Source organism: Theropithecus gelada, chromosome 16, assembly GCF_003255815.1.
Source record: "Theropithecus gelada isolate Dixy chromosome 16, Tgel_1.0, whole genome shotgun sequence".
In the NCBI taxonomy this organism is placed as follows: Eukaryota; Metazoa; Chordata; class Mammalia; order Primates; family Cercopithecidae; genus Theropithecus; species Theropithecus gelada.
This window is the reverse complement of record NC_037684.1, coordinates 60316055-60330017: the sequence shown is the minus strand read 5'-3', so window position 1 is coordinate 60330017 and position 13963 is coordinate 60316055. Positions and strand designations below refer to the sequence as shown.

At 52.6% G+C, this 13963-nt stretch overlaps 1 protein-coding gene and 1 pseudogene across 2 annotated transcripts in view; both read left to right on the top strand.

The window, feature by feature from the left end:
- Positions 1 to 9035, top strand: part of ZZEF1 (zinc finger ZZ-type and EF-hand domain containing 1) — a 143076-nt gene extending 134041 nt beyond the window's left edge. Inside the window, exons 53-55 of the mRNA XM_025362949.1 lie at positions 3461 to 3614; positions 4276 to 4347; positions 6554 to 9035. Coding sequence (XP_025218734.1) covers positions 3461 to 3614; positions 4276 to 4347; positions 6554 to 6634 — 307 coding nt within the window. The 3' untranslated portion in view covers positions 6635 to 9035. The remainder of the gene's footprint in view (positions 1 to 3460; positions 3615 to 4275; positions 4348 to 6553) is intronic.
- Positions 7587 to 9035, top strand: LOC112609823 (annotated as a pseudogene). Its single transcript, XR_003116242.1, has one exon. The product of XR_003116242.1 is annotated as an uncharacterized LOC112609823 (transcript).
- Positions 9036 to 13963: the final 4928 nt, after the last annotated feature.

Below are 13963 nucleotides of genomic sequence, written 5' to 3'. Positions count from 1 at the left end.
GTCGTGTCATAATGTAAATAAATGTTATTTCTTCCTCTCAGTGTTTAGACGCTGTTCTTGCCTTTTGCACTAGGTAGGACATATAGTGTTGAATTGGGGATTGTAGACATAATTGCCTTATTCCTCATCTATGAGGGAAGGTGGTAGTGACTGTGTGTGCCATATATGTTGTCTACTTGGCCACCACCCTCCTTCCTCAGAACCCTACCTGTCAGAAGCTCATTCCTCCTCTTTCCTGCATTTCCAAAGCACACACAGACAGAGACACACAGAATGCCAGCCAGAGTGCGTTGATGATATTTGAAGCAACAGGTTGTCTTCTCATGGAATATGGAACTGTCATTAAAATAATAAAGGACTCTGAAAGTCAGGGGAGAGAACATGATGGCTGGTGTAGTCAGTCCATAGGCAGCGTGGAGAGAGAGGGGAGAGCTCCGAGTCCCCATGGCCGATTCTGTACAATCAATTCTCTCTAGAATCTTCTATCGTTCATTGAGTCAACAAATATTTATGGAGACAAACTGGTCCCTGCTTAGGGCCTTTGCACCTGCTGGCCCCTCTGCCTGGAACTCTCCTCTCGTACCCTCCCTCTTCCCCTCTGGCTCTAGGTTACTGTATTGACATTTTTGTGAATGTTCAATATTTGTGAATCAGCCCGGGTGGCTGAGAGGCTGTCTCTGACCTCCCCCTCAACCAAGAGACAGGAGCCCTGCTTCTTTTTTTGGTGGTGGTGGGGGACAGGGTCTCACTCTATCACCCAGGCTGGAGTGCAGTGGCACGATCATAGCTCACTGCAGCCTCCAACTCCTGGGTTCAAGTGATCCTCCCACCTTAGCCTCCCAAGTAGCTAGGACTACAGGCATGCACCACCACACCTGGCTAATTTTGTTTTTTTATAGAGATGGGGTCTCACTGTGTTGGCCAGTATGGTCTCAAACTCCTGGGCTGGGCAGGCTTGCTTTACCCCCATGTCCTCATATGCAGACAGGATCACTTAGCCCCACACGGGCTTAGCTCTGTTCACTTGAGCGTCGAGTCCAGTAAGAACAGTCTGGTTGAGCAGTGCTTATGAAACATGGAACATCTCCATGGTCTCCTGGCTGGTGGGCCCTTCTTACCTGCAGCAGGAAGGAAGACTTGTGCCCCTGCCTGCAGTCTGCTGGCCACTGGCAACCTTCTTTCCAGTGGGGACACTCCTGCACCCTCCGTCCCGAGCCCGGAGGGAACTCCCAGTATGCCTTGCCACCCTAGCCTCTTTCATGTGTGCTCCTCATAGAGTGAGAGGGGGGCCTGCCTGAGGGCTTGGCCTGGAGGCCACACACAAGGGGCAGTCCTCAGGGGAGGGACCTTCTCAGCTCGCAGGTACATTTTACCTCACATGCTGATGCTTCTCTGAAAACCCAGCTGGAAAGCTATCAGAATTGTCCTGTTTGTTTTGTGAAGATTTATTCCTCTGGGAAAAAGAGATTGGCTTCAGGATAACAATTAAATATACACAATGATTTTTCAAGTCATAAGAGAAAAAGCAAATTTTTTTAAAAAAGCAAAATCCAACATTATGTAATTATATATAGCCATATAACAAGTTCTAGAATATTACTTATTTCATAATTTTTCTTCTTCAAAGGATATTGAGTTGGAATTAAAGCAAAGGACAGCCTCCCTCTGAGTAAAAACGAAAAAAAAAAAAAAAACCTCAGTTCATTCTCTCAGCAGGGATTGTGTTTTATTTAGGGAAAAGCTTTCTGCCCGGGCAACCTTGCAAGCATCTTCTTCTGTTTCATAAGCCAAGCCGAAAATCATAGCAATGGTAGTCATCGTTATTTTATTTTATATTATTATTTTTTGAGACAGAGTCTTGCTCTCTTGCCCAGGCTGGAGTGCAGTGGTGCCATCTCAACTCACTGTGGCCTCCACCTCTCGAGCTGAAGTGATCCTCTCCCCTCAGCCTCCTGAGTAGCTGGGACTACAGGCGTGTGACACCACACCCAGCTAATTTTTCTATTTTTTGTGGAGACAGGGTTCACCATGTTGCCCAGGATGGTCTTAAATTCCTGGGATCAAGCAATCCCCCAACCTTAGCCTTCCAAAGTGCTAGGATTGTAGGTATGAGCCACTGCTCCTGACCATCTTTTTTTTTTTCTTTAATTTTTTTTTTAGAGGTGGGGTCTCATTCTGTTGCCCAGGCTAGAGTGCAGTGGCACCATCATAGCCACTGCAGCCATGAACTCCTGGGCTGCAGTGATCCTTCCACCTCAGCCTCTTGAGTAACTAGGACTACAAATATGAGCCATCACGTTTGTCTTAAGTGTTCTTTTCTGATTATTAAAGCAGTGAGCATTGTAGAAAACCTAGAAAGCTGATAGGGTCAACTGCTGATGGCATCTTTTGTTATGTCTGTTTACTGTTGTTTTTCATATGCATAGAGAAAATACTGTATATGCAGGTTATTTTTGAATTTTATTTTGTATATGTAGTTTTACATCTTGCCTTTTTTCTTCTTTTTTTTTTTTTTTGAGACGGAGCCTCACACTGTCACCCAGGCTGGAGTGCAATGGTATGATCTCGGCTCACTGCAAGCTCCACCTCCAGGGTTCAAGCGATTCTCCTGCCTCAGCCTCCCTAGTAGCTGGAATTACAGGCGCCCACCACCACACCCAGCTAATTTTTGTATTTTTAGAGACAGGGTTTCACTATGTTGGCTAGGCTAGTCTCGAACTCTGACCTCATGATCCGCCTACCTCGGCCTCCCGAGGTACTGGGATTACAGGCATGAGCCACTGCACCCGGCCACATCTTGCTTTTTTTCATTTAATATTTATCTTGAGATGAATTCCCACTCTCATTGGAAAGTCTTCATAGCTTTTTTTTTTTTTTTAAGAGACAATGTCTCACTCTGTTGCCCAGGCTAGAGTACAGTGGCGCAATCATGGCTCACTGCAGCCTCCAACCTCTGGGCTCAAATGATCCTCCCACCTTGGCCTCTCGAGTGGCTGGGTGCCATCATGCCCAGCTAGTTTTTTCTTGTTTGTTTTTTGTTTTTTTGTTTTTTTGTTTTAATTTTTTGTAGAGACAGGGTCTCACTCTGTTTCCCAGGTTGGTCTCCAACTCCTAGGCTGAAGTGATCCTCCCACTTCAGCTTCCCAAAGTGCTGGGATTACAGGTGTGAGCCACCATGTCTAGCCCATAACATCCATTTTTCAAGATGCATGTGAGCACACGTCCAGACCTCCTGTTCCCTTGGAGCCTGGTTTTGAAGTTTAGGTTCTGCCCCTTTCCTTCCTTGCTGTTGGTGACTATTTGTGGCTGTTTTGTGGGGAGCATAGGTGAGACTGCTTTATAATCACTGGTACCAGCTGTGGGAGAGGGAGGGTCTGAGCTGTGGTTCCTGCCAGCTGTCAGCCATGTGACCTTGGCGTGGCCCTCACTGAACTGACCACCTCCGGGGCTCCTCCCGCAGTGACCTGTGTGACCTTGCGCTGTTGAAGCCCCTGTGGCAGCTCTTTACCCACATGGAGTACAGCCTGTTTGAGGACGTGACACAGCCCGGCATCCTCCTTCCCCTGCACCGTGCCCTCACTGAGCTCTTCTTCGTCACTGAGAACCGTGCCCAGGTGAGGCCTGAGGTCTGGGCAGGGAGCCCGGTGCCTCCGTGTGTGTGTGCTCCCTCTGCTACCCAGGACAGAAGTCGCCACCCCATCTGAGCCTGAGTGGCAGGGGTCTCGACAGGCCACACAGGACAGGCGTGACTGAGAGTCTGAGGCTCTCGCCTCTCCCAGCCCTGGGAAACCCTCAGGTCAGCTCTGAGATTGCTTATTTTGTCAGGCCTAGAGCCAGTGGGGGAAAACCGCCTGGGATCAGCCCTGGACAGCAGTGAGTTTTGGAAAATAAAATGATGGGTTACTTCTGCTTCCTCCTCTTTTTTTCCCTCCCCTCAGCACAATAGACTCATAGAATGTGGGAGCTGAAAGGGCCTTTCAGAGTTCTGTAGCTTCCCTCTCCTTTCACACATGAGGAAACTGGCCTGAGGAGGGGTCCCGGCCTGCTCACCCAAGGGCAGGTGGAGGCAGAGGCGGCCCCGGCAGTGGGCACCTGGCTCCTGCCAGTCAGGCTCCCGCCGGGGTTCTGAGCAAGGCAGTGCCACGCGGTGCCAGGCGGAGTGAGGAGCGTCCACCCGCGAGAGGCTTCAGCTTTCGCAGGCGGGTGTCCCAGGTGGTCTGGGAGAGCTGCACTGTGCATCTGGCACTGCCGCTCACAGCCCCGCTCTCTCTGCAGGAGCTCGGCGTGCTGCAGGATTACCTGCTGGCCCTGACCACGGACGACCACCTTCTCCGCTGTGCGGCACAGGTACTCTCTCCACCCCAACAGAGCTGGCCCCCAGGCTGCGGGGCCACCATCTCACCATTGCCAGGGCAGAGAAGGTCTGCGCGCTGCATCTGAGTAGGACAGAATCCACCCGGAGGTTACACAGAGCTTGTTCCAGTTCTGTGACTGCACTTCCTCCTGGTGCGCAGAGAGCACTCATGAGCCCCATTTATCAGAGTCATTCACTCTAAACTGTGGGGTCAGAAGAATTTGTGTCTTTAAAACCAAAACAACCGATGCCTTAAATTTAGTTTGGCTGATTCTCGAAGTTTCCATGGAGTTAGATTTCACATATTTTTAGATGTGAGTTGCTTCTCTGGTAGCGGAACTCCTCTGCTGACAGCTGTTTGGTCTCAGGATGCTTCACACTTTGACTGAGGAGCTCAGAAAGCTTTTGGGTATGTGTATTATACATATATCCATACGTGCCATTAGAAATGAGATTTTCGATTTAAAAAGTAAGCAAAAGTTGAAACCTTTACCTCTTTTTTTTAAGTAGTGAACCCATTTCATGTTCACATGAATAACACGTCTTGTGGAAAACAACTCTAACTTTTCAAAACGAAGTAATGACTGAGCGCTCTGGGACAAATAGGAGACCAAAAAAGAAGGAAGGAATGCCCGCAGAGGGTGGCGCTGTGCTTAGCCCTGCAGACCCCTCACGTCTGCTCGTAGAAGACAGCCGGATTCTCATGTCCGCTTCTGCAGTCAGTCAGATCACACGTCAGGCTCTGGAACACTCCACCGTATACTCAGGAGAAGGAAAGTGAAAAATGAACCTTGCAGACCCCGAAAGGGTCTCGGGAGTCCCCTGGCCCCAGACTACATTTTGAAAACCTTGGACTCCTTTGAATATCATAATGTGTGTGGCCCAACACCCCCAGAAGACAGCTAGGGACACTGAGGCTCACAGGGTTACCCGTGGGTGGACACCCGGCCGGGACACCCAGCCAAGAGCCCTGCTTGAGCGCGGCGCTCTGTCCTTTGGACGTATTCTCCGAACACACTGCCCTTTTGCAGGAAAAGGGTTGTCTTTCTTGCCATAGGCTTTGACGTGTGCCCTTGGAAGTGGGAATGCCCCCAGCCCATACCGAAGAGTTTGTGTGAATTCACCCGAGACCTGTAGGCAGAGTAAAAACTCCCTTACCCCCAACAGCTACCTACCAACATTGCCACCCCAGGTTTCACGACACCATGTAACAAAATTGTGATATTTGCCGTCCTGGCCCCAAAGCTCAGCATGGCGGCTTGCCTGTGGGCGGGTCCCTTTTGCGGCCCCTGTCCAGTCTCCATTTCCTCCTTACCCTCTTCTGACCCTCCCCATAGCCTGTCAAGTGTACTGCACCAGTGTCCTGATGTTTCTCCCTGACACCTCTCCCTGCCAACCCCCTCTTCCTCCCTCGGCCACCTCCACCTTCTTGCTGCCCAGACCCTGAAGGCCTGACGGACCCGGCCTTGCCTCCAGGGCATCTGAGTGCCCTCCTGGCCCTGTTTTCTCTACTCCCTCTGGTCCCCAGCACTGGCTGTTCGTTTCCTGTGAGTGCCATGCCCTTCCCCACCTGCATCTTTGCACTGTTTTCCCCAGAGTGTTTTCCCAGACCTCTGCGGATAGCCTTCTGAGCCCCCGCACTGGGACTGCACCCTGGACAGTGATGATTCCTACCTACATTTGGAGCTTTCATGTGCTCTTTTTTTTTTTTTTTTTTTTTTTTGAGACAGAGTCTGGCTCTGTCGTCCGGGCTGGAGTGCAGTGGCCGGATCTCAGCTCACTGCAAGCTCCGCCCCCCGGGTTTACGCCATTCTCCTGCCTCAGCCTCCCGAGTAGCTGGGACTACAGGCGCCCGCCGCCTCGCCCGGCTAGTTTTTTGTATTTTTTAGTAGAGACGGGGTTTCACCGTGTTCGCCAGGATGGTCTCGATCTCCTGACCTCGTGATCCGCCCGTCTCGGCCTCCCAAAGTGCTGGGATTACAGGCTTGAGCCACCGCGCCCGGCCTTTCATGTGCTCTTAAAAGCATTTTCTCTCTCCCTCCACCCTGTGGGCCTCTGGGGGAGGGGAACACATCTGGTTCATCTCAGGCCCCCCTCCTCCGTCCCCTCGTCCTCAGTGCTCAGCTGAGGGTCTTACCAGCACTCAGTGAACAAGGGAGTGGCTCCTGACACTGGCGACAACTCTTTTTCCCTCCACAGGCTCTGCAGAACATTGCTGCCATCAGCCTGGCCATCAACTACCCAAACAAGGCCACCCGCCTCTGGAATGTGGAGTGTTAGCCCTTGGTGTGGCGCGTGGGACTAGCTCATCTGCCACAGGGACTTTAGAGCAGACAGCCAGCCTCATTCAGGAACACTCCTGTAGCGCCAGTACCTGGCTCTCCTTGAGCTGACTTCCACTCCAATTCGGATGCCAAGCAGCCACGTCTCCAAGAGCTCCTGTGCATAGGCTGGACACAAGCACAGTCTGTAGCATGTTGAAAATAAGCCAAGCAGTGCAGAATGCCTCAGAAAGGGTGGGCAGGGGGCCCTTGAGAAGGTTCAGAGACCAGCCTTCTCCAGAGGCTGTCCCTGCAGGAGCCATGGGCCTGGGAAGACTTGGAAGCAGCCTCTCAACTGGTTTCTGTCTTACTTGCCTTCAGAGGAGGCACAATCCACCCAGATCCACCCTTCCAGCAAGACCGCCAGCGGCTGCCCGGCCTGGGACTTCTTTGCTTTTCAAACCAAACCAAAACTGGCGAGAGCCCCTCCTGGCCACCACCGATCCCCAAGCATCCAGTACAGAACCAGGCATCGAGCTAGCTCCCTGCATGGCCGCGCCCTCCCAGAGAACTCCTTGAGAGGAACAAGTGCCCTTGGGGACAGCCGGCAGGTGCCCCTGTACGTCCGCTCACGCGCCAGGTAGCACCACCGCAGTTTCTCAGTTGTTTTGACATATTTCAGTTTCCACCTCACGTTTTTAGGGCAGAACCACACTGTCTCCCTGGAGGGGCTCAAGGGCATGACCCGGGACTGACCATTCTGTGAAAGTAGCAGAATGTGAGGAGCACGCGTGAGCTGCTGTACCTTGAAGATAATCAGAGGATATCTTATCTTAAGAGTAAAAACCCACATCATTTTATTTCTGCTTGACAGTCATGGTGGTCTGTCATACCCACCTCTGGGACTCTGCGTGGCTGTTTGGCTGTCACTTGTAGCAATAACGGCATTAGTTCTAGTCAGTGCTGTTTTACATTTTTCTTTTGATGGGTTTAGTCTTGCACTGGAGTGCCGATGGTGATTCTCCCTCCAGAGCCACGCTTGGGAACATGAAGCAAGCCTGGCATGTGGGCTGCGTGCCGGCCTTAGTGGACCTGTGGGGATGGAGCACGCCTTTAGGGGCAGTGTCTGGGCCGGAAGCACGTGCCACCACACCGTGCCAGAGCCAGAGAAGGGGCCCAACCACCAAGGCCAAGCTTGACCAGATCGGCATTGCCATGACCCAGTGTGGCCCGTGGCCTCTGAAGACCCCTCTCTGCAGGGTTTGCAGGGATCTGGATTGCAAGGGCCGGAGTCTGTAGGTCTGGAAGCATCTTCCTGTAAGAGCACTTTTGCCTGGTGGGTCAGGACTCCAAGGTGCAGCAGGCTTCACAGCCCTACAATTAGGTTCTCAGCTAATCCCGAGTTCTGGTAGAACCATCCCGGGGCGGGCGGAGGGTGGGATTCAAGGGAGACAGGAACACATGGGCAGGTCCTGGAATTCGGTGGCCTGAGGACTGAGGCCATCGCCTGGTGGAAAGGCCTGGCCAGGTTCCTGTGGCTTGGTACCTGAATAGGCAGGTGCTGCTGGCTCCGTAGAAACCCTTTTCCCATCTTTTGCTGTTTGCCAAACCAACCTTGCTTTGGGAGCTGCCTGCACGCCTCCCCCAGAGAAGGCCCCACCTTCTGCGCCCCTCAGACCCGAGGCGGTCTCCCAGTGAGGAGTTTGCCAAGAGGGGGACTCACAGGAAACAAGGCTTGGTGCTTGGGAGGGAGGCCCCGCTGCGTGCTCAGACTCAGCCAACCTGGAAGGTAGACGAGGAGATAGCACCACCCACGCCCCTCCACACCCCAGACTCCGAATAAAGCGGGAAGCAGGGCAGGAGTCACCCCTTGTGGCAGTGGCCGCCGCTGTACTCCATCCTCCCATCGGGAAGATCAGCTGTAAATAAACGCTGGGCTCTTCAGAGCACCTGTCCGCCCACTGCCCTTGCTGTTCTGGGCTCGTCGCTGCAGTTCACGGGAAACAAGCCTGAGTCTGCCCGCATCCGCGATGGCTCCGCCCGGCCGCCTCTGCTTCCGGCCACCGGGTGGCGCTGCCGAGCCAGAGCCGCCGCGTCCGGAGCTTTCCAGGAGCCCCAGGCCCCGAGGAGGCGAAGCCCGCAGAGCAAAGGTGGAAACACGTGCCTACGCTGTAAAGAAATCCTGTTCCAGAGCATACCTGTTGTACAAACAGATACTGTTCCTAACGAGAGGAGTGACGTATTTTCATCACCGTTTTTAATTTGTTTTCTTACGGGTTTACGATTTTGAATTTTTCTTATTTGGTTGAAAGAATTTTGATTCTATCAACCTGAGTTCAGCCTGTAAAAAGGATGTTAAGCTGTGGGTAAAATATGCAAACGAAGAGAAATATATTGTACAAATTCTATATAATAAGGTACGCCTGTGTGTGGACTCGTCTTTCCCTCGCCCCGCCGTGTCTCGTGGAGCTCAGGCGTGGAGTTTACACCGCGCCCAAACGGATGCGAGGCGGGCACTCGGGGGCTCAGGGCTGAAAGGAATGGAGAGCTGCTGTAGCCCTTCCTCCAGACCATCCTCCGCCCAAGCCCGCAGCCCCCGCCCCTTCCCCAGGGCTTTGGTTCAACCCCCACCCCCATGCGGCCATCCAGAGGTTTCCACGCATGGCGCCGTCCCTTTGGGGCCTCTGCTCTGCAGCCAGGCACCCCTGGCCCCACCGCCCGCCGTGGACCGCTCTGGTAGCCCGCAGGACACTGCGGAGCCCGGAGGAGGAAGACAGGGCCCCAGTCAGTGCGCCGGCTGCCCTGCAGGACTGGCTGCCTTCCTGCCGGCCTCTGGACCCTGCCTCTGACCCAAGTGTGGCCCGAGGTTTACCTGGGCCTCCCGCTTCCTCCTCCCTCCAGCCTCTGCTTTGCCACGTGCTGCTCTGTCCCCTTCCCAGAGGCATTCTGAGGCTGAGGATTGTCGGGCAAATTACAGAAGAGTGCCTTCTTGGCGGAGGCTGCACTTAACCAACCTTTGAGGCCCATTTGTTCCAGCCCGGCAGAGTCTGACACATCCCCCAAAGCCCCAGACTGCTTTCGAGGGGAGCCCCAGTCAGGGCCTGGACCCATCCTCAGCCCTCACCATCCCTCAGCCCAGAGAGAAACTGGGTTCAGCCTGAGACTCAGCAGAACCGGGTGCTCCCAGGCCTGTGCCACTCCCGAGGCGCTCTCTAGGGCCTGGTGCTAGAGAGATTGATGCCCTCCCTGCCTCACCTTGTCCCCGAGCACACTGGGGCTTCACTCTGAAAAGCAGGCGTGTCCCTCTGAGCCCTGCCCGGCTGGTGTGACTAAGGTCACTGCTGAGACTAAGCCAAAACCAGCGGCCTAAGAAGAAGGGTACAGAGAGCCAAGGCAAGTTGAGCCCAAGCTTTTAGAACTGAAGAGAAACACAGAGTTCCACCAGCTGAGCCTCATTTGATGGAGAGGCAGAAGCGGTGGGAGGTCAGCCTCGAACCACCCAGGAGGCAGGTGGAAAGCCCAGACCCGCAGCCATGGCTGCAGCACAGAGGCCCACCCACTCAATACATGCCCTCCACAGACCCAGCACCGGGGCTTCATGCTGAACCACCAGTGAGCAGCCCAGGCACTCAGACGGAAGCCAAGTCAAAACGGCCTGGCCGGGCGCAGTCTCACACCTGTAATCCCAGCACTTAGGGAGACCGAGGCGGGTGGATCACCTGAGGTCGGGAGTTCGAGACCAGCTTGACCAACATGGAGAAACCCCGTCTCTACTAAAAATACAAACTTGGCCTGGCGTGGTGGCGCGTGCCTGTAATCCCAGCTACTCGGGAGGCTGAGGCAGGAGAATCGCTTGAACCCGGGAGGCGGAGGTTGCAGTGAGCTGAGATGGCACCATTGCACTCCAGCCTGGGCAACAAGAGTGAAACTCCGTCTCAAAAAATAAACAAAGCACGGCCCTGTGGCTTCCCTAGCTGCCACCCCCTACCCCTCCCCTCCTTCCCTGCTGACAAAATCCAATTTTTTGCAGGTGGCGACTATGCATAGTTTAATCTCAGGAAAGGTAGGACTTTCTACCAGCTCATGAGGAAAGTCATGATTGATTTTTTTTTTTTTTTTTTTTGAGACAGAGTCTTGCTCTGTCGCCCAGGCTGGAGTGCAGTGGCGCGATCTCGGCTCACTGCAAGCTCCGCCTCCCGGGTTCACGCCATTCTCCTGCCTCAGCCTCCCGAGTAGCTGGGACTACAGGCGCCCACAACCGCGCCCGGCTAATTTTTTGTATTTTTAGTAGAGACGGGGTTTCACCGTGGTCTCGATCTCCTGACCTTGTGATCCGCCCGCCTCGGCCTCCCAAAGTGCTGGGATTACAGGCGTGAGCCACCGCGCCCGGCCGTCATGATTGATTTAAGTCCTCCCCGCTCCTCTCCCCCGCCAATAAGCTCACTTCTGTATCCCAGCCCTTGTTTCTGTGAGGCCGTCAGAGGCATCTGAACCAGAGTAACTCCATGTCGAATAGGGGCGGGTAAAATAAGAATGAGACCTACTGGGCTGCGTTCCCAGATGGTTAGACATTCCGTGTCACAGCATGAGCTAGAAGGTCGGCACAAGATACGGGTCATGGAGGCCCTGCTGATGAAACAGGTTGCAGTAAAGAAGCCGGCCAAAACACCAAAACCAAGATGGCCACAAGAGTGACCTCTGGTCGTCCTCATTGCTACACTCCCACCAGCGCTGTGACAGTTTACAAATGGCATGGCAATGTCAGGAAGTCACCCTGTATGGTCTAAAAAGCAGAAGCATGAATAACACACCCCTATTCAGCATATAATCAAGAAATAGGCCAGGCACGGTGGCTCATGCCTGTAATTCCAGCACTTTGGGAGGCTGAGGCAGATGGATCACGAGGTCAGGAGTTCAAGACCAGCCTGGTCAACATGGTGAAACCCTGTCTCTACTAAAAATACACAAATTAGCCAGGCATGGTGGTGCGTGCCTGTAATCCCAGCTACTCGGGAGGCTGAGGCAGGAGAACAGCTTGAACCCAGGAGGCGGAGGTTGCAGTGAGCCAAGATCACGCCACTGCACTCCAGCCTGGACAACAGAGTGAGACTCTGTCTCAAAATAAATAAATAAATAAAAGGAAATAACCATAAAATTGGACAACCAGTAGCCCTCAAGGCTGCTCTGCCTATGGAGCAGCCATTCTTTTTTTCTTTACTTTCTGGATAAACTTGCTTTCACTTTACCCCGTGGACTCACCTCAAATTCTTTCTTGCATGAGATTCAAGACCCCTCTCCAGGAACAAGACGGCTCTCTGGCTGCATTCTCCAGAGGCTCTGGGGAAGGAGCCCTGCTCCTACACACTCCCTTTGTGCTGAGACAAGGTGCCTGGCCTCGCACACACTCTTGCCGCCATCAGGTAAAAAGCTGGAGGCTGACAAGCCAACACTCTGGGGCCGTGGGAGCAGAAAGCCAGAAGTCTGACAGTCCTAGGCCTTCATTCCATTGTTTGAGCCCTAAAACTACCCATCTCCAGGCGGTGGCGAGGTATCCTCTCGCCTCAGCGGAAAGCATTTCTGACCCAACTTTCTGCAACCATTTGCCTCCAGTAGGTTGAAATAATCATAGCTGTCTTCTCATGGCATTAATATGGACAGTATACGGAAAGGAAATGTAAAGCTCCAGAAATAAAAAGGCCTCCAACAGTGTCTAGTCAAGCCACAGGTGGCCTCCCTTACCAAATTCTTCTTCTTTCTTGGGGTTCTTGGCGTACGTAGCTTTGCTCACGCCCAATCAGCTTCTAGACTTCCGATCTGGAGGCGCTGTCCCAGGATTCGTTGGGATTTCTTCAGTTCCAAGTTAAAGACGCTCCAAACTAACTTAACATGGAAATGGATTGACTTACAAAACCAAAAAGTCCGAGGGTTGCCATCTAGCTCCAGGCAAAGCTAAATTCCAGGGACTCAAAGATGTTGGCTCGCTCTCTCTCCCTGCCCTCTCCATCCTGCCTCTTCCTCCACTTCCTCCTCCACTCATTCTCCTGCCCTGCTTCCCCCTGGGCTTTCAGGCAGGTGAGGGCGAAAATGAAAGCACCAGGTGATGGTTCTCTCCTCCTTTTCCTTGCGGCCACTGACCACCGTCGATTCCCCAGTGAAGAGAGCTTCTCACTCTCCACGTGAGGCTCACCAAGCTGTTGACTGGTATCTTCTAGCTGTGAGTTAATTTACTGTTTTTTGTTTTGTTTTTTTTGTTTTTGTTTTTGTTTTTTTTTTGAGACAGAGTCTCACACTGTCGCCCAGGCTGGAGAGCAGTGGCGCGATCTTGGCTCACTGAAAACCTCCACCTCCCAGGTTCAAGCTATTTTCCTGCCTCAGTCGCCCAAGTAGCTGGGACCACAGGCGCCTGCCACCACGTCCAGCTAATTTTTTGTATTTTTAGTAGAGATGGGGTTTCACCGTGTTAGCCAGGAGGGTCTCGATCTCCTGACCTCATGATCCACCCACCTTGGCCTCCCAAAGTGCTGGGATTACAGGCGTGAGCCACCGCGCCTGGCCTAGAAATTATTTTCTTAAAAAAGAGGATTAATAAAAGCTATACATACTTAGTCTCCTTTTTCTCTCAGATTCTGTAGAAAACATAAAATTAAAGTAATTATTATAACAATTTATTGTTGGACTTGTAACATTTATAGATGTGATAGTTATAGTTATAACAACTAATATTCCGCAAAAAGGAGGGAAAGGGAAAAAAGCTATATAGGAGTCATGTTTTTTTTTTTTTTTTTTTTTTTTGAGACGGAGTCTCACTCTGTAGCCCAGACTGGAGTACAGTGGCCGGATCTCAGCTCACTGCAAGGTCCGCCTCCCGGGTTTACGCCATTCTCCTGCCTCAGCCTCCCAAGTAGCTGGGACTACAGGCGCCCGCCACTTTGCCCGGCTAGTTTTTTTTGTGTTTTTTAGTAGAGACGGGGTTTCACTGTGTTAGCCAGGATGGTCTCGATCTCCTGACCTTGTGATCCGCCCGTCTCGGCCTCCCAAAGTCCTGGGATTACAGGCTTGAGTCACCGCGCCTGGCCAGGAGTCATGTTTCTACATCTCATTAAAATTAAAGTTAATATAAATCTTAAGCTGAGGCTGGGCACGGTGGCTCATGCCTGTAATCCCAGCACTTTGGAAGGCGGAGGCAGGTGGATCACCTGAGGTCAGGAGTTTGAGACCAGCCTGAGCGGCACGGCAAAACCCCATCTCTACTTAAAAAAAAAAAAAAAAAAAAAATACAAAAATTAGTGAGGCATGGTGGCACACACCTGTAGTCCCAGCTACTTGGGAGGCTGAGACAGGAGAACTG